Source organism: Halichondria panicea, chromosome 16 (assembly GCF_963675165.1).
Source record: "Halichondria panicea chromosome 16, odHalPani1.1, whole genome shotgun sequence".
Lineage (NCBI taxonomy): Eukaryota > Metazoa > Porifera > Demospongiae > Suberitida > Halichondriidae > Halichondria > Halichondria panicea.
The window spans coordinates 4152016-4171005 of NC_087392.1; the positions used below are offsets into that span (position 1 = coordinate 4152016).

Consider the following 18990-nt stretch of genomic DNA (forward strand, 5'->3'; position numbering starts at 1 on the left):
ATTATTCCCAGGCCGAGGCTAATTATTCCCGTGATATAATAATTAGAGACAAATTGACATAAACCAGCACTCAACAGACACAAGATATAATAATTATTAAATGTGATTCTCAGTGTCATCTTGCTGACTTGAATTGATCTATAAATATACTTCAACTATTTTTTTGCCAAAATGCAAACTTAAAAGTAATGATCTTTACCAAAAATGGACATTGTTGCCTATTTAATACTAATAGGCAACAATGTCCATTTTTGGTAAAATTATGTTCCGTTAGTAAAATAGGTGTCTAATAGTATTAGTCAATTTTTATGAGTAAGATTGAGAGCCATCATGTTCACAAATAGCAGCTATATTTATATACATATACGTATGTAGCTAGAGTATTTTAATACCGTATTACTAGAATGTTTTGCGAGGGTTGATCAATTCGCAACAATTAAATCCGCAAAACCTAAATTATTACTAGTAAATACACATGATCCTTTCCAGAACGCAATAGTTAGATCGCAAAGGGTCAAATTTCAAATTTCTGCTGATTTGGCTCATTCGCAAAGGTTTTTCATTCGCAAAATATTCGGTACTACAATTATCTTGAGACTCCATAAATACATTATTATAGGTGCAAGTGCAGTTGATGTATACATTTATTTTGAAAGATCGACAAGTGTCGGAAAATTATAATAATCAGTCGACCAGCTGTAGTAACAAAAATCTCACATCATCCTAATCAATGCACGTTGCACGTATCTACAATAAATACGTAAATTAATATATACTAGCTGGCCTTTTCAGTCTTCAACTCTATGCTTTCAACAATACCCTCCACGATACGCTCCATGCTCTCCTCACTGGGGACCTCTTCCTCTTGTTCGTCATCGTTTCTTGTCTCTAGCATGGGCGTGGGGGCGGAGCCTTGACTCAGGAGGGACGGGTCCACCTGTAGGAGTGTGTGGGTGTGAAAGTGGGGGCGGATGAAAGTGTGTGCATGTGTGTGTGTGGGGGCCGTGGTTAGTGCCACTGTGTATGCGTTGAAACATTAGTGTTAATAAGTTATACTTATTGTCCACTACATCAGAATTTATGGCAGTAAACCTCCGAGGACGAGGGCGAAGCCCTGAGGCCAAGGATGGTTTACGTTTGCCATAAATTTGAATGTAGTGGACAATAAGTGTTATATACCCACTTGAATGAAAAGTACTTGCTACCTAAGCTACCTCACCTTGGATACAACTAGCAAACAGTCTCAACAACTATTGAAAACGAACAAAAAGCTTGTGCGTATAATTATAGCTTGAAGCCCATGCTAAGCTTCTAGCTCTACGCACAACTTGTCAATGTCCAAGCAGTGAGCCACACCCTTCCTCTAGCCTTCCTGATGTTTAGTGAGCCCCACCCATCTGTCCTGCCCATGTCAACAAGTGTCTAGCTTCTTTTTGGCTGTGTAGATCTAGTATAAAATCAGTGCGCCCTCAACGCAAGGGAGTTTATGAGGAATGTGCTCCAGGGCTGGGGTTTATGGTAGTTAAACCCCAGCCAGTTGCTATGATACAGACCCCAAGTGGAGTATATTATAATCATAAATTATAGTGTTTTGCAACGAAAGGCCACAACAAAAAATTGGTGGGAAATTTAAATACGTGATCCTCGCAAAAATCCGCCCACCCTTTTCTGCAAGAAATTTAGGCCTATTAGGGGACTGGGCGTATAATTGCAAACGGCGAGTTTTCACTCGAATTTATATGCCCACCCGCGGCCTCAAATCGAGGCTTACATTTTCAATACATACATGTAGTATGAATTTTATTGACAACAACAATGTTAACTAGAGGACTGAAGTGCTAACTCTCGGCTGCTGACATGAATGAGTGTTGCAAGCTGGCGCTTGCTAATGCCTCTCACCATGTTTTTGCTTTCGCTCAAAAGTATTAGAGTGTTATAGAAGAGTTAAATAATTTGCAATGTGCTTTGATTGTTTCACAAGAAAGGGGTGTCCACAGTTAATATATAGTGTATACTGGTCGTCTTAAATGGCCTGTAGCCAAACAGTGGGAGCAAACTTTTATCAAAGGCATATAGTCATGCAGTAGTCTGTGAGATAAGTACAATTCAATCACAGAATTAAAGCAACAATACTGAAGCAACTGCATGTTATTTAAATGGCCTGTAGCCAAACAGTGCAAAGGCACAGAGTAAGAGAGAATTTAAGCACAGACAGTATAGTATATAAACAAGCAGAAAGTGTGTATCTATCTATATTAATACTGAGAAGAAAAGACTTGTGTACATGTATCTATTGTTATCAGACTTGTGTACATGAATCTATTGTTATCTATAGTCTATAGCGGCATAATAAATAAAACCAGAAGAGTGTTCCGGATAATCGAGGTTCTACTGTACATGCAGTGAAAAATGTCAAACAGTTGACAGTGTTGTGGAAGCAATGCTCAGTGTCTACGCAGTTCCCACCCCAATAAGGCAGTTTAGGTGCTACAGAATGCAACACATGATGATAATTATGTATGCATTTCCACGATTTGACCTCAAAAAGACACCAAATGTACTAGGCAACTGCCTACCCATTTTTGACACGCCAGACCTACCTACTACAGCTCAAATTATCACAGCCCCCTTCCTCTAAAGGGGACCATCCCATATACACTCTTTTTGGACCATTCACTCACTAATGGCAGCTTGATCTGATCAGGATATCTCCATGGCTTGTGGCCTGGTGTGTGGTCAGCCTTCCAAGCCTCGTACTTAGTGGTGGCCACGTACAGCTGTCTAAACACCTGAGGGGGTTAGGTTAATACACAACAGCAGTTTCTTAAGTGTAACAGTATTCTATATGTCTGAAACCCAACTGCAATCGTACTGCCTAGCAAGGCTTCAGTTCCACAACATGAAACGCTCTAAATGAATCTACATAATTATAACATGCCTCTCATGTGTACGATAAATCATGTACAGTTTGTAGTAGACACGTGAACAGTTCCTAAGGATTCCGTTTGCAAACTTACAGCTGGGGCCAGCTTGTTGAGGGCAAAGTTTATCAGCCATTTCGGAATGCTACCTGGAAAGCGATAAAATTGTGAGGAATGAAATTAGTCGACAGCACTAGAACACATGTGTATGTCAGTAAAGCAATTACGATGCATGCATGTGCGACAGTTTAGTCTGGAGAGGGATAGGCAACGCCCAGCACTTCCGTTGGATGAGGCTAGTTGCGTTTAATGAGCAAAAAGGGGCGTGTAATGGGCAAAAAGGGTATGTGTGCATGCACTCAAAATGGATCCAGTAAAGATTATAGCTTATAGTAATATGGCAAGCTATGCTCTTGAGGAGACACCAGATACACTTATAGACATCTAGGCTATTAATCTTTTAGAGCTACTTATACAAAGTGATGAGGAAGTGAGCTCCAAAGGGGATGTCAATACTCTCTACAAGCCATAACAGGTCTGTTCCCAAGTCCTTCAAATGCCATCTCTTTGATCACACAAGACAGAGAAAGATACTTGTGTTCCACTTTCTAATACCTAACCTACAGCTGTAGCTATCAGTAGCGTTGGGTGTATGTCTACGAGTGCCAAAATGTGGCTGTATGATCTGTATTAGGAGGCGGCAGTATTTAGTCGGTGATGGTGGCTTAGCCTCGAATATGTTAAGGCAACCGTGAATAAAATGCTGTTGGAATAACTTGATCTTAGCTAAAGCTCCTGAGCTAGCCTCGATACCATGAGCGGCCTGATATTGAGGTTAGTACTACAGCCAGCAACTGCCTGGTAAAACAAGAGCACTGATTTGCATAAATTTAACTACCCCCTTACTAGCCTCGAGACCAGGCCGATTAAAATACGGCCTGGTCTCTATTGCATGGGTGATAGCTAGTGCACATGCGCAAACTGAGTTACCCAGAATCTTTATACTTTAGTAAACCTTTGTGAAATTATACAGTTTGTTTACTAGTTTCTTTCCGTATTCATTTTAGCAAATACTTGTCTTCTGTGAAGCTGTGGCTTATGCTCTCTATTGCGTTGTCGAGAAGACTTGCTGGCTAGCTGTGGCCCTCTATGGTGTTGTCAAGAAGGCTTGCACACTAGTCTGAGACCAGAAGAAGCTCTCATTTGTACAGAAACATCACGACCATCGACCATCCAACCATCATAGATGAGAGCCTCTTCTGGTTCAGACTAGTGTGCAAGCCTTCTCAACAACACCATAGAGTGCCACAGCTAGCTAGCTATAAAGCTTCATATGCATGTACATATAGTAGATAGTACGTGGGCGTGTATGGACCACGCCTATGATTAATTACACATGCAATAGATACCAGGCCATATTTTAATCGGCCTGGATTCCAGGCTACCCCCTTACAGACACTAACACATGTAGGCCACATGCATGTAGAAGTAGTCCGCAAGAGAAAATAGTGACCTTAATTAGCTATGGTCAAGTGGTTCCTACCTCATCTTATTCACGGCCACAGTAACCTATTCGAGGTTAAGCCGCCGTTACCAACTAAACATTGCCGCCACTTTCGAAGGTAAGCCGCCGCCACCAACTAAACATTATTTTGCACTCATATAATGTGTACATGATGCAGGAGTGCTTTGAATTTATTTTTAGGCCCCCTATGAGAAAGCCAAGCAGCTAGGTATCAGAAGTAGTGTGTACATTCTTGAGAACAACAAGCCTCAAACCAGAGGATGTGACGTCACAAACTGCATTTACCTAGCATCGCGTGAAGCGTTGCCTATCCCTCTCTTTTGTTTATCTATGGTTTAGCAAACTTGTACTAATTAATGAGAAGTTCACACAGCCATGTGGTGTAAATAGCTCAAAATTGATCAAAATCGTCCGTTCGGAATTCTGATTTGTAACGTTTGCAATTATATACAAGTAAACATGAGGGGGAATCTGGTTTGGCCGGGGACTACACTGAAACAGTTCCTCACCTTTGGGGTCAGACTGGGTGACGTAAGTGATGTTACAACCAGTGTCTCCACTCCTCACCACAAACCCAGTCAGGTAGGATAGAGCTCGAATAAAGTTCTTCTTCTGAGGCAATTCCTACAAGAGAAACATGTCAGACAGTGTTATCTGAAAAGCTAGAAACTTGGTAAATAGACGAACAATTAAGCACACGTACACTCCAGGACCGAATCTGGCCAAATATCTCTCACACAGTGCTCAGAATACACACAGTACAGTAGCTGACTCAATGTCAATGATCAGTGATCAAGGCAACACACTAGTTAGACCGTAGAGGGCTTTCCTGGCTGCACGGTCTCTTATAGAACTCTGAAGGGCATCCACATTGAGATAAAGAGGTGCTACACATACTGATTGTTCACTTGTGAACACACCACTATACACTAATTTGAAGTACGTTAGGACCTCTAAAGGCTACTATTCACTTTGACATGTCAGCAACAGTTTCCACAGAATGACACTTTTTGATGTGCATGCAGCAGTATAATAGTCTCAACGGTTAGTCATCATTGACTAGCCCTCACATGTAAGTACATGGTGTGTGCATGTGAGCTTACAGGATGTGAGACAGAGTGATTGAAAGAAACGAACTGGTCTTCACCATAGCAACGCCACGATCGCTGGTTCACAAAGTCTCTGTTCTTGAGTGGAGCCGGCCATTTCACTGCATCAAAGGAGATAAGTGTGTCACGTTACCTTTGAACTATTATGTTATGTGGGAAACTGTCAAAGTTCAATGATTTCCTCAGAATTGGAACTAACAAGCACAATGTTCTATTGCTTCTATGGAAACCTACTCGAGTAATATCCGATATCATTGCAGTCATCTAGTTTGCAGACATCTGCGTCGTTTATGACACTATCGTCCCAGGATCTACGGAACTGACTGTCCATAATCACGTCGAAAGCTGTGGATGCCTTTACACCTTTGAACACACCACAGACCTGAAAAGTAAATTATTGGGCAGCAGTGAACTTTAAGAATAAAAGGGAGCATATAAAACAAGACAAATCGATATTTCAACTCGATATTTGCTGCTGAGGCAGTGAACTGCCCACTCTTCACTCACACATTAAGGTCTTAACAAGCATGCCCTCTTCCCAGCGTCTAACGCACACACACACATACACATGCAGACACGACACGCCCCTCTAGCTCTATGAATTACCAATATAATTATAAACTAGTTATTTACTTTCGCCATTTTGACCATGGAGTTGTCGCACTCTCTCTGGTATATAGTGAACCCGTTTTTCTCCACTTTCCTGATCCATCCGTCGTTACTGTCCGCTATGTGCATAAAATGTTCACAGTCTTTCTCAGTGGCCACTCGAATCTCGCCCAGTTTGAAGAAATTGTTCTGCTCTGAATCTTTCTTTTCCTGTTGCCTTCCGTTATGACGAGGACTACTAGAAGGACTCTTACCAGCCATAGTTGATAGCAAGCGATGCTCCTAGATCCTACTGCACTGTACGTAGCTGTACTATACTAGTATCTATCACCACTTCTCTTTTGTTTATATATACAACACGTGCTTCGAGGTTAAAATAATCATTGAATGGAATGCATAAATAAACCACAAGAATGCCAAATTGCAATTCACACAGGAACAAAAGAAGTGCTGGGATAAAATAGGTGTGCTGATCCATTGAAATAGTGTCTCTGGCTCTAAAAAAAGTAATTATTTGTGAGGGAACATACAAAAATAGTGAAGCAAAAGTCTGGTGTCAATTCAGTTAGCAGGGCAATGTTTCAGGGGCCTTGAGAGATGAGATCGTGTGGTACCTGCAAGAGACGGCAACACATTAGTCCATGATTATAATTAATAGGAGAGCATAGGCTAATTACAAACTCTCAAATCCTATAATTATGAACATCAGAATAATTATGTTGGTGCAAGCAATGTTTAATGTGTACAAGCACGATCGAGCTCCTGATACAAGTCATCTGATTCTGTGTACACACGAGATCAAGACATGGAACCTAAGGAAAAGAGGTTCAAACAAGGAGACAACTCACTTGTCAGTGTTGTACTTGAGTTGAATGGCCTGCTGGGGGTGGGCAGGGGCCATGGCAAAGGTTCGATGGAGGTCCTGCACACAGTTGCTGACGTCAGACACACTGTAGCCAGAGTAGTGCTGGAGAGACCGCGTCTGTGGAGACAGGCATTAAGTGATTTAGTATTGCACACGCAGTGCAGTTAGACTTGTCTGTTGTGGTCAATCTACATAAATATACGTAGGTTAGCCATTAAAATTAAAGGTGGGTTAAACGGTCCCAAAGCATTGCATGTTTTACAACTGTGTTAGCAGGCCACTTATTACAGCTACTGTTGGTCTGCCCAAAAGGTACCGCTTGAGACAAGTTTCACTGTACTGTCAAACCGAAAAGTTACAAAGCTGTACATTTTACACACATGTATTTCGTAGCATAATTGCACAGCATGCCTCTGCACTATGGTGAAATAGTTATCACAATGCTACAGCCATACGTACAGTTTTACAATACTGCACTGACTTGCACTAGGCACTGATTCAGTGAATACATGTGTACATAATCAAGGCACATGTAGTAATACACAGTTACTAGCGCGAAAACAGGTGAAATTCGAAACCCAACAATGAAGATTCAAGAGTAACACGAATTGAAACCATGTACGTACATTGTAGCCAGAATACACAACACACAATACAGGAAGTTCTTCAAGAAGAACTCAAAGGCTAATCATAATATTTAACATTATAGCGCTACACAAAGTGGCCCCAGCCAATCCATACATTGTCAGTGATTGACTCACCCATGCCTGCTGCTGTAGAGTGTGTCTAGCGAGACAGAGAGAGGAGGCGGCGATCACTGAGGGGGTGTATTTGAGATAGGGGTCTCCATTCAACAGGGCCAGCTCACACAGGTACTGTAGGTATGTGAATGTGAAGTGACGCACGGCTGTGTGCTAATTGTTGTACATTAGGGTTGTTGCATAATGCTGCTTTGATGAAAGCCAAGGTCTACATGTATGTCCTGTATACGTAATGGCCAGGCGCCCAGGTTCAAATGAACAGTTTGTGTACAAAACAAGCTGACAATTTTTGTGTAATGACCACAGCTTTGTTCTTGAGAACAGTGTCTGTACCATTAAAGAGCTACTGTATAATTATGATGATGGGCCTCACCATGGCTAGTGATGAACACTGCTGCTTGGCTTTACTGGGGCTACTCCCCACCAGACCAGTGAGACCAGAGTGATCCTGCTCAACCTCTGAGACCCTGAGGTAGCGCTGCAGGAAGGTATGGGCAGTGGGGGACAGCAGGTTGAAGTCCAGGGCCTTCAAAACGATAGCTTCCATTCGCGCTATCTGTAGGAGTGTGGGTGATTTTTATTCATATGCACAGTAGATGTACCAAACGCTCATTGTTTTCCCAACATTAATATGCAGGTAGAGGGGAAGTGCAAGAGGATTGTGTGTACACAGAGTATGGTCAGCACTGTATGCGGGTATAAACTTTCGCGGAATGACTGTTAGAAAGGTTTTCGCGGAAGAGCAGCCTTTTTGCTATTAAACTCATGGGTATAAATGTTCTTAGACTCTAGTTGATAAGATGCACATGGGAAGTACATGGAAAAGTGCCTCAGAGCAGGTACATGTATACTATGGGACTTAGTATACCTGCAACTTACTTAGTATACCGTATTACTAGAATGTTTTGCGAGCATCAAAAATTTGCAAACTTTGCGATGGTTGATCAATTCGCAAAACCTAAATTATTACTAGTAAATACACACAATCCTTGCCAGAACGCAATATTTAGATCGAAAATGGTCAAATTTTCTGCTGATTTGGCTCATTTGCAAAGGTTTTTCACCTGCAAAATATTCTAGTAATACGGTACCTAGTATTCCGTTGTCAGGTAATTGTATTGTAGCCAAGCAGTTTGCGCATGCGCACTAGTATCTAAATGAGTTAGACACTGTTTTGTCGATGTCCATGTGATTTAGAAGTCCTCAGCCACTTGTAGTACCCTCGCTACGTTCGGGATACTAAATCAGTGCCTTTGGGCTTCTAAATCCCATAGACACCTCCAAAACAGTGTCTAACTATTATTTAGTCATATCGGTCATTCGCAGAAATAGCACTCGCGAAAATATGTCACCTTCGATATTGTGGCTCTAAAGACTCGCTTATCAGCCACTTGTAGTATCCTCACTACGCTCGGGATACTAAATCAGTGCCTTTGGGCTTATCCCATAGACACCTCCAAAACAGTGTCTAACTATTATGTGGTACATGCTTATCAGCAAAAACCGTGAATATTAACCTCCTCGAAATATACCCGCTATATGGCACATGCACATGTAAGTACATGTATGTACATACAGTGCATCCATACAAGCTGTAATGCATTGTAGACATACCTGTATCTTTGTGTAGGTGTCGTCCGTGATATAGACAAAGTCGCCAACTTCTGGCGGGTAGATTTCCTCAAACTTGGCAGCCAGGAACATACTGGATGCTCCCACCAGCTGCAGCTTGGAGCGAAGTACAGACATCGCAGAGAGAAACCTGCAGGTAATAAAACCAAGTAGTTACATGTAGCAGCATCTACAGTTCGTCACAACAACAGACAATCCAAACAAAAACTATAACCCGTGGCCGCCCACACGCCTCGGGTTAATAATTATAGTGGCTACTAATTGATATTCTGTTGGTAGTAAAAACAAGCAGCTTAAATGTATAGCTGAGAAGAGGATCATCTCACCTGTCCACAATGGACACTCCCAGATAGAGGGTCTGTTGATCCAGCTTGAACTCATCACACACCTCCACCAGCCAGTCCACTAGAATACACCGCATACCTTGTGAGATATCAGGCTGCCTGGCAATGTAGTTAGCCTTGGGTTTAAACCGAACCTACGGAAAATGAGATACTGGTATACAGTCTTGACGAAGACAGTACTACATACATGTAGATGTATTCATGCAGAGGGCATAGTCGGGGTGATGAATAAAGGCAAGATGTCTGGATTGCATAAAAATGTACATGCATATACAGTGCTTACATAACTGGACACACATACTGTACTACACTGCACTACTACATTTACTGCACACAACGTGAGGTCTTGACTCACACATGTACACTGTGCACCCGGTTGGATTTTTTAATGTCCTGTCAAAACCTTCTGGGTGGTACAGTAGATGCAGTTCTCACTATAGAAACTAATAGTACTAATAGGCTCTTTTCATACATACATGTACTTTACACATAGGCTAGGTATGACAAGGATAATAATTATTGGCAAAGTTTCAAATGTCATGTGTTGGTACATGTAAATTCAATGACCCACCCACCTCAGCTTCTCTGAGATATATGAAAATGTCCTTCGCATACTCTCTTGTAGCAGAGCAGTCGCCCATTAAATCCACATCCACCACTTCCTCACGAGGGCCACACCCACTAGGAGAGAGCATCATCGGAGAGCCAAACGAACCTCCTACAAATGATTATTAGTGTGCAATACTACAGACAGTACATGTGTTTGGCCGTGCTCTAAGATCTAAGCAAAGGAATCACATTTGTACCTGGAGATCCGAATGAGAGCAGGCTGTTGGACAGAAAGGAGGTGTTAGACACATCGGTACTGATCTTCCTACCCCCATGGCCACTCAGTAGACCACTGGAGATTGATGGTAGAAGGCCTTCAAAGTTTGTGGGTACTGTGCACTGTGTGTGTTTGGGGGGGGGGGGGGGGAGGGGAGGATTGTGGTAGTACATGTAGATATTAAGAAGTGTTACAACACCATTGAAACGTGTTAATTTAACATTAGCATTAGTCCATTGGCACACCTTAGCACATATTTGCATAATAGTAATTATCATTCCTTGACACATACATGTATTTCATCTGAAAATAGAGCCAATAGAGCAATTTATAATAGAGTGTAACCCACCTGAACATTTGCTTGTAGTGTGGTCTTGTGGGTCAACAGCTCCCCCAGGTTGTTTCCATATCCACTGCTCTGGGTATGTGTGTTTGATATTGAGCCAAGAGCTCTTCTCTTGTTTTCTGTACCGATGGCTCCAAACTGCTTTGCTTCAGCAGGTCCTCTTGAGTGCTTCCCAATACTCAGAGTCTTGTCTTCTCCATTGCCTGACTGGTTTTCTTGCCCTATGATCGTTTCCCGATAAACTACAAGATGAGCCATAGTTTTGATGTGGTGGTTTTTGTTCTTGTTTTGTGGTTTTTAAAAAGGATCTTTCAGTTCTATTATTCACATAGCAACGTATCTTTAGCAAAGGATGGCATTTCTTGGTTTGCAGGCTAGCCTGAAGCAAATTAACTAACTAGCTTGCTAAAACAACCTTTCGAAATTCAAACTCTGATTTGCCGCGGGGATCCGGGAGGAGCATTTAACCTTTAACCTTTTGCTGGGGTGAAAGGTGAATAAAAGTGCACTTTTTATGGAATTTCTGAGCTAAAAGTACATGAAGTAGGCAAGCAAGCGCATTGCTAAGCTAGCTAGAATGTTCTCATAATGCTGGAACTCATCGTTGCATTCCTGTTTGGAGTTGCAGTGACTGTCTGCCTTTTTTTCATTGGGATTTTTAGTTGGCTGAATGCTCAACCTGCAGTTAGATGTAGCCCCATCACCAAAGGCTTTGAGCCATTCATCAAACCCCAACTTCCACAGGTCTTTGCAGTAATAAACTAGCCAATGTGTTTTGTAAACTGACTTTAATATTAATATCTGTGCTACACACACGTTACAAATTGCATGCATGCAGACTGTACATGTATTTCCCGACTGATTGTGTTCTAGTGTATAATTGCATGTCCTCTTGATAGGATACTTGATTATGTATAGTGAAAGTGAATGTCAATTTCGGCCACTCTATTAAGGCAGGTCACTTTGTATAATACAGCCAGGTTAATGAGCCCCCTAAGTCTCCACAACATGTATTTCAAACTATAGCAGGCCACCTTTTTGTGACAGCTCTTGTTGATCTGTCCATTCCAGACAGGTTGCACTTTATCTCCGCCAGTATTTACCTTGTGCGTAACTACCCACTGCCATAATTGTCAGTTTTCAACGCCAACAGCATCTTGAGGAAGTGTTCTTGAGCTTGAATGGGCCCGAGGGTACAGAAGTGAACAACCCAGAAACATGTCGCTGGTTTAACCTGATTAGTGACTTTCTCTTCCGTGAGCTCAGAGATTCAACTTTCGTGAAAAGGTGGATATAGTAAACTGTGCTTATTATGCTCCCAGAACACAGAGAGCTAAATGTATGTAGACCATTAAATTGTACAATTCCTGCTACGTATTATGAGATGGAATATTATCTTTGTGCAGAGTCTTGATGAAAATGATCAACAAAGAATTTGAAGAGCTCCTAATGACAAAGACAGAAGGAAGAATGGTTGAGCAACTAACTGTAAGTACACGTATGTATTAACTATTATATTACGTGTTGTACCACACTCCTATTATGGTTTAAATCACCTAGTACATGTACAATGTACACTGCTAACTAAGTAAACAGTGTGGTTTGACAAGTCACTATACATTATGCCTTTGTGAGTGTCAGCTGTCAGGGTGGCCGAGTGGTCTAAGGCGCCAGACTCAAGAGTACAATCTTGCCTGTAGTTCAGGTTGAGGCTTCTGGTCCACGTATGTGGGCGTGGGTTCGAATCCCACTTCTGACACATTTACTTTTTTTTGTTGACTATCAAATGTCAGTTGTCAGGGGGTATAATTATTTTTTTTGCTGATTAAGCACAATCATAATACCACCAACATTTATACCCACGAATTTAATATTGGGCATGCATGCTCCGCAAAAACATTTCGAGGCGAAAGTTTATTCCCTTGAAATATACCTGCTATTATGGTACACCTTGTCTGTCGTTCAGGTTGAAGCGGCTTCTGGTCCACGTGTGTGGGCGTATGTTCGAATCCCATCTATGACAGTTCAAATTTTGGTGTGTGGTAACTGGCCTTCCTTGCACAGTAAATTGCTGATGTCAGCTGTCAGGGTGGCCGAGCGGTGTAAGGCGCCAGACTCAAAAGTGCATCTTGCGTGTAGTTTAGGTTGAGGCTTCTGGCCCATGTTTTTTTTGTGTGCTAACCTACCTTGCACCTTTTGCTCTATCAAGTGTCAGCTGTCAGGGTGGCCGAGCGGTCTAAGGCGCCAGACTCAAGAGTACAATCTTGCCTGTAGTTCAGGTTGAGGCTTCTGGTCCACGCATGTGGGCGTGGGTTCGAATCCCACCTCAAAACAGATTAACTTTTTTTGTGTGTCCTTGTTGTTCCTTGCACAACAAATTGCTGAAACTTTTGCTCTATCAAATGTCAGCTGTCAGGGTGGCCGAGCGGTCTAAGGCGCCAGACTCAAGAGTACAATCTTGCCTGTAGTTCAGGTTGAGGCTTCTGGTCCACGTATGTGGGCGTGGGTTCGAATCCCACCTCTGACAGATTGTCTGTGCTTGTTCCTTGCACAACAAATTGCTGAAACTTTTGCTCTATCAAATGTCAGCTGTCAGGGTGGCCGAGCGGTCTAAGGCGCCAGACTCAAGAGTACATCTTGCCTGTAGTTCAGGTTGAGGCTTCTGGTCCACATATGTGGGCGTGGGTTCGAATCCCACCTCTGACAGATTAACTTTTTGTGTGTGTACTTGTTCCTTGCACAACGGATTGCTGAAACTTTTGCTCTATCAAGTGTCAGTTGTCAGGGTGGCCGAGCGGTCTAAGGCGCCAGACTCAAGAGTACATCTTGCCTGTAGTTCATCAGGTTGAGGCTTCTGGTCCACGTATGTGGGCGTGGGTTCGAATCCCACCTCTGACAGATTTTTTTCCTGTACATGCTGTGTGCGGAAACGTTTACAGAATGACTAATTCTGTATGTTTTATTCACTATTCTTTTGCCTTTCCCTTTAGTTAAGGGACTACTTCCTGGGTACCTCCATGCCTGTTATCAAGGATGTTACCGTAGTGAGGATAGACTGCTCTCCTGACGACAGCAACGAGCCACAAGTCAGTTATAGTAATGGCTGCATTAGAGAGTGCTTGAACAGTGCATGTAGACATGTTCTAGTAGTTACATGTAATTGTGCGTACATGACACACAATATAGTCTGAATATACAAGCGAACTGACTGCATAGTGACAAATTCTTTGCCTCTAGCTGATTGAAATTTCCATGAAGATTGACTATAGAGGAGGTGCAGAGATGAAGATAGATGCTGACTTAGTGAGTTGCATCAATTGGTCACCAGGTTAATACCCACCTGACTAAAACATACACCTGTACATGACTGTACTTAAGCTTTAGCCTGCACACACACACACACCCCTGCTGGCTGAATTGGCTGAATTGACCGTGACAGACAGAATCACAATTGTCACACTTTGCAGGTATTCAACAAGTCAGCATACGTGGCTGTGACGGTGCTGAAGATAAGGGGGGATGCCAGAATACAGTTCACCAGGACACCCTCCACCCACTGGTCATTCTCCTTCTATGAGGTACACCTACATCATTCAAAATCCACTCTTTTTTTAGTGACATAAATTACTTAAATAATATTATGATGGGAGAGTTTAGTAATAATGTGGCGGTACAGAATCCTTCGAATGTACTCATTTCACCCGATGCAGGAACCTGAGCTGGAATTGAGGGTGGAGTCTCAGTTTGAGGGGCTGTCATTCCCAAGACTAAGTTCACTCATTGAATCTCAAGTGAGGTTTTTTTTATCTGTGCCAACATAATTATTTTAGACTAAGGCATTGCTCATGCGTAACTGAATACTGAATGAGAATACTGAATGACTGATCATACCGTATTACATTTTGCGGGTGAAAAACCTTTGCGAATGAGCCAAATCAGCAGAAAATTTGACCCTGCGTTCTGGCAAGGATCGTGTGTATATATTTACTACTAATAATTTAGGTTTTGCGGATTTTATTTTTGCGAATTGATCAACTGTCGCAAAGTTCGCAAATATTTGATGCTCGCAAAATATTCTAGTAATACGGTATATACAATTAATTCTCACTTACAGTTGCGGAGGTTTATAAGGAAGAAGTACACTCTACCTGGCTGCAAGATAAGGTGAGCCCCGTGGCTGCATACATGCAGACACAGTATAGGTTGTTGACGTATGCCCTACTACTGTACATGTAGGCACAAGCCATTCTTCAGGATGCCAAGTCCGCAAGATCAGCTATTAGAGGTGAGTGCATAATGGAGTATAGGTTACCGTTAGGCTAATGAAAGCACCGTGGGTACTGATGCCTCGGTGAATGCGCCAAAGCTTTATGCTAAATGAGAAACAGTGTGGCTTTGCAGCTCTTTTCTCACTCTCGCAGCTACCAATAGTTAGCGTTCTAGTGCAGAGCTAACTTAGCTAAGTTGTATCAACAGATTTTGCTACGCAAGAGTCTGAAGAGTCTTCAAAGTAAGCAAAACTAGCCATAACTCGAGAACGAAGCATTATTTTGTAATTACACAAATTGCAATCCAAAAAAACGTGACTAGAAGCCTATAGAAACTCTTCATTTATCACTGAGCAGCTGTAGCAGTCTACACACACATACACACACACTACTTGTATACCTCACTGTGCAACCGAGGCATAATTATCTTCAGCCACATCAACAGTGATCCACAGTAAATCTGAGTGGTAATTGGCATATATAATTTTGTGCATGCAATGTAAACCGATTGTTTTGTGAAGTTTTGCCATAACATGATACCTGCACCCCCCCCCCCCCCCCCCCTGTGTGTCAGGTGTATGTTAAGGACAGCCGACTAACGCTGGGAGAGCTACAGGTGGAGGTGACCGACTGCTCCAGACTGACACTAGCCGAGGCTGCTACCAGGACCTACTGCACTCTGACCTTGGGTGGGTACCATTAGCTACTGCACTCTGACTCTGACCATTAGCTATGCAATCTGACCCTGGGTGGGTACCATTAGCTACTGCACTCTGACCCTGGGTAGACTCTGTCCATGAGTAGGTACTGTATGAAAGAACGTAGTGGCTCTCGTTGTTATGGTTATGCTTACATGTATGATCTTTTGGTGCAAATCCTCTCAAGTAAAGTACATGTACACTGTGCACATACGTACCATAAATGTTACTACACAAGTAATATTATGTGTAGATAGTTAAGAGATCCTACATTGTACTTGCAGTGTAGGTGGCATACTGAAGTGTTATGTGACCAGTGTATTTGTGTTTCTAAGCACTTAAAATTAGATTTATCATCCAGACTCCACCCCCTACAAGCCCCGAGTGAACCTTTGGCGTACCCACTGGCCTACTCTGGAACTGACAGTGACTAAAGATCGAGAACAGAAGATCGGGGTGCATTATAAACAGGTGCACACAACTGTCAATGTCATGTGATTGCTGTTATTTATGTAGTGTATGTATTTGCCTGCTTAGGCGATACCTACGTAAAATCACCTATTAACAAGCCACTACATGTTACAGTTGCTTGCCTCGTTGAGAGCTACAGAATGGTAGCTACAGGGTTAGGGTTAGGGTTCATATATGCACAGACGATGATATACAGGACTGCTATGGGTGCATTACATGTGTGTATTGTACGTACGCTTCTTGTGCTTCACGAGCTCTTGTGTGTATAGGTGACCCCTGAGGGCGAACGCTCCCACCTGGTAGTGGTGGACTATGTCTTATCCAACTCGGCAGCTGGTATTCTGATTGTGAGTGATTCTATTTGATTGGTTATACTGTCAGGAGCTCATGTAATAATCTACTCCTGTACTGTGCATGAACTGTTGTGTGATACTGGTGTTGTCACAGCCAGTTGAGTCCATAGCTACTTTTGTCCGCTACGAATTGGCCTGAGGCAATAGAGTATACTGTAAGATGAGGCGGAAAACCTACTTGTCCATTCGTGTCGGGACAGATTTACCTGTTACATGCACGTACTACAGTGTACTTATGCAAAGAATGATCATGTTTGCCATAAATACTGCAATTTGATTGGCTAAAGGAAGTGTTCTATCCAACTTAGAAAATCATGTACTTATTTATGTACTTCACTTAGAAAATCATGTAGCAAAGATTAGATAAGAACATTCAAATCTGATTGGCTAAATACTCATGGTTGCTATGATCTAAAATGCTTAGACATGTACATGTATGCACACCATGAAATAGAGCACTACAGATTCTCCTGTTTTCTGTGTGCAGGGTGATGTTCTGACGAGGGTCAACAAGGTGAGGGTGTCCTCCGTGAAGCAGATGGACAGACTCATCAGCAAATCACGAGGAAACACGTGTGTTGAGGAAATATCCAATTATACATGTTCCTCACATTGGAAATAATTATAACAGCAGTTGTTCTCACGTTGTCACTTGTTGTGATTAATAGTTCCCTAAAAGATGTTAATAGTATGTAAACAAAACAATATTTCTCTGTGCATGCATCCATCAAATATTACTGTCAATGTTCCACGTACACTTACTTCACTCACATTCAGGGTACTGATCTCCCTCCAACGTCCTCCACCACACTTCAACATGTTCACCTCGGGCCCAGCCCACCCCCACTCGGTAACAAGACCTGACGACATCACTCAACAAGCTGAGTCAGCAGAAGGGTGGGAGGGTGAGTCACATGATAGTGCAAAGGTGTTAGCCAATAGCATTTAAATATCCTTGATAGCTTAGATCTACCCAGTAGGTTCTCCATGTACGTACATGTATTATAGCTAGTACCCTCGCACAATAGCAGATGCTCTCTGCATGTACGTACATCATAGCCTCTCGACTTTGATTATACATACGTGACCGACTGCATTGAATTGCGATCTTTGGGATAGTTGTGGTGTACAGTAGTTTGACTATCCTTTGTCTTGCACAGAGGTGTTGTTTGCACGATTGGAGACTCCCGGCAGCACGGAGGACACGGCACAAGCCAGGTGAGGGAAACATTGTATACATGATGTACAATGTACGTGTATACAATGTAAATTGTATGTAGGCACAATCATTATTGTCAGTGCGTGGTGAGAATGCACTGCTGGAAATATTTGTACTTGTACAGTAGGTGCATGCATGGATAAGTATTGTCTTTTGTATAGTTCATACAATATACATGTACTTTGATTTATGGTGAATAGTCGTATTTTGTAGTCCATTTGCCATCCACACTCTAGACGATAGCATATACACATAATTTTGATTGTCTGTGTGCTTTCAGTGTTAGTATATAGACAAACGCTTAGAGGACTGCCTCTGATATCGCACACGCTGTTCTAATATTGATTTAGGAGACAAGATGGAGATAGCATCAGTCTGTGTGGAGTAGGTGGTGAGAGGGGCGTGGTCAACCATCAGGGGGGTGGGCTGAGGAGGAGAGCCGGGACCACACTAGAGGAACGCTCAGCTTCTCCCGGTGAGTACTACATAGAAAGTGTGTTGTGGCCGGTGTAATAAGTGGGGGGATTGTCTGTGAATAAAATTAAAGTATAATGTACCTTCTATAGAATGGCTACTCTTAGTGTCTGAGTGCTGCGTAGAATTATAGCAGCCAAAGGAACGGTTTCAATTGTATAGGGAGTGGTTACATTGTATTCCCAAGATAAATTTTCCTCTATCTTTTTTCTGTGTTTGAGACAGAAGCTACTGTAAATTATTTACAAAGGTTACACCTTACAGAGTCCAATGTCCCTGACACAACTCCGCAGCCTGTGAGACCAGTCCACCTGGGGGTTATTGAGGTGGACCCCCCTCAGAGAACCCCCTCCCCCTCCCCTGCAGTGAACACTCCAGTGGGACTAGGACAGCATGTGACCAAAGAGGTGTCAGCAAGCATGGTGAGGACCGCATGGTGTGTATGCATGTGCTGGACACTGACTGTTACTGTAACAGAGTACACTTCAGAAGCACTTCCGTAGAGAGGTTTCCTTTGTTCAGTACCTTTATGTCGAGTGAGCTTTGTGTTTGTAGAGATGTATTTATCG

General features: G+C 42.5%; 3 protein-coding genes and 5 non-coding genes across 10 annotated transcripts in view; 6 read left to right on the forward strand and 2 right to left on the reverse strand.

The window, feature by feature from the left end:
* Positions 1–626: 626 nt before the first annotated feature.
* LOC135349678 (START domain-containing protein 10-like) lies at positions 627–6425 on the reverse strand. Its single transcript, XM_064548233.1, has 7 exons — positions 6189–6425; positions 5790–5937; positions 5550–5656; positions 4956–5070; positions 3018–3070; positions 2682–2789; positions 627–937 (listed from the first exon to the last, which is right to left on the reverse strand). Exons 1-7 carry the CDS (start codon positions 6423–6425, stop codon positions 776–778), a joined length of 930 nt encoding a protein of 309 aa, XP_064404303.1. The 3' UTR covers positions 627–775.
* Positions 6426–6528: 103 nt separating this feature from the next.
* Positions 6529–11400, reverse strand: LOC135349677 (cyclin-A2-like). Its single transcript, XM_064548232.1, has 9 exons — positions 10942–11400; positions 10573–10714; positions 10342–10484; positions 9749–9900; positions 9405–9552; positions 8164–8346; positions 7791–7904; positions 7013–7146; positions 6529–6778 (listed from the first exon to the last, which is right to left on the reverse strand). The coding sequence occupies exons 1-9, from the start codon at positions 11194–11196 to the stop codon at positions 6730–6732; spliced, it is 1320 nt and encodes a 439-aa protein (XP_064404302.1). The 5' UTR covers positions 11197–11400; the 3' UTR covers positions 6529–6729.
* Positions 11401–11441: 41 nt separating this feature from the next.
* The window catches only part of LOC135349681 (uncharacterized), a 34639-nt gene continuing 27090 nt past the window's right edge, over positions 11442–18990 (forward strand). For all 3 annotated transcript variants that reach the window (XM_064548236.1, XM_064548237.1, XM_064548238.1), the window contains exons 1-17: positions 11442–11682; positions 12092–12225; positions 12345–12426; positions 13929–14024; positions 14176–14241; positions 14406–14516; positions 14649–14729; positions 15053–15102; positions 15175–15223; positions 15781–15895; positions 16266–16375; positions 16645–16722; positions 17216–17301; positions 17506–17633; positions 17889–17946; positions 18298–18422; positions 18686–18843. In XM_064548236.1, the coding sequence (XP_064404306.1) occupies positions 11527–11682; positions 12092–12225; positions 12345–12426; positions 13929–14024; positions 14176–14241; positions 14406–14516; positions 14649–14729; positions 15053–15102; positions 15175–15223; positions 15781–15895; positions 16266–16375; positions 16645–16722; positions 17216–17301; positions 17506–17633; positions 17889–17946; positions 18298–18422; positions 18686–18843 (1683 nt within the window). In that variant the 5' untranslated portion in view covers positions 11442–11526. The remainder of the gene's footprint in view (positions 11683–12091; positions 12226–12344; positions 12427–13928; positions 14025–14175; positions 14242–14405; positions 14517–14648; positions 14730–15052; positions 15103–15174; positions 15224–15780; positions 15896–16265; positions 16376–16644; positions 16723–17215; positions 17302–17505; positions 17634–17888; positions 17947–18297; positions 18423–18685; positions 18844–18990) is intronic.
* Positions 12582–12697, forward strand: Trnal-caa (transfer RNA leucine (anticodon CAA)). The gene is made up of 2 exons: positions 12582–12619; positions 12652–12697. It is a non-coding gene; the product is annotated as a tRNA-Leu (tRNA).
* On the forward strand, positions 13156–13272 carry Trnal-caa (transfer RNA leucine (anticodon CAA)). Its single transcript has 2 exons — positions 13156–13193; positions 13226–13272. It is a non-coding gene; the product is annotated as a tRNA-Leu (tRNA).
* Trnal-caa (transfer RNA leucine (anticodon CAA)) lies at positions 13350–13465 on the forward strand. The gene is made up of 2 exons: positions 13350–13387; positions 13420–13465. It is a non-coding gene; the product is annotated as a tRNA-Leu (tRNA).
* Trnal-caa (transfer RNA leucine (anticodon CAA)) lies at positions 13530–13644 on the forward strand. The gene is made up of 2 exons: positions 13530–13567; positions 13599–13644. It is a non-coding gene; the product is annotated as a tRNA-Leu (tRNA).
* Positions 13719–13836, forward strand: Trnal-caa (transfer RNA leucine (anticodon CAA)). Its single transcript has 2 exons — positions 13719–13756; positions 13791–13836. It is a non-coding gene; the product is annotated as a tRNA-Leu (tRNA).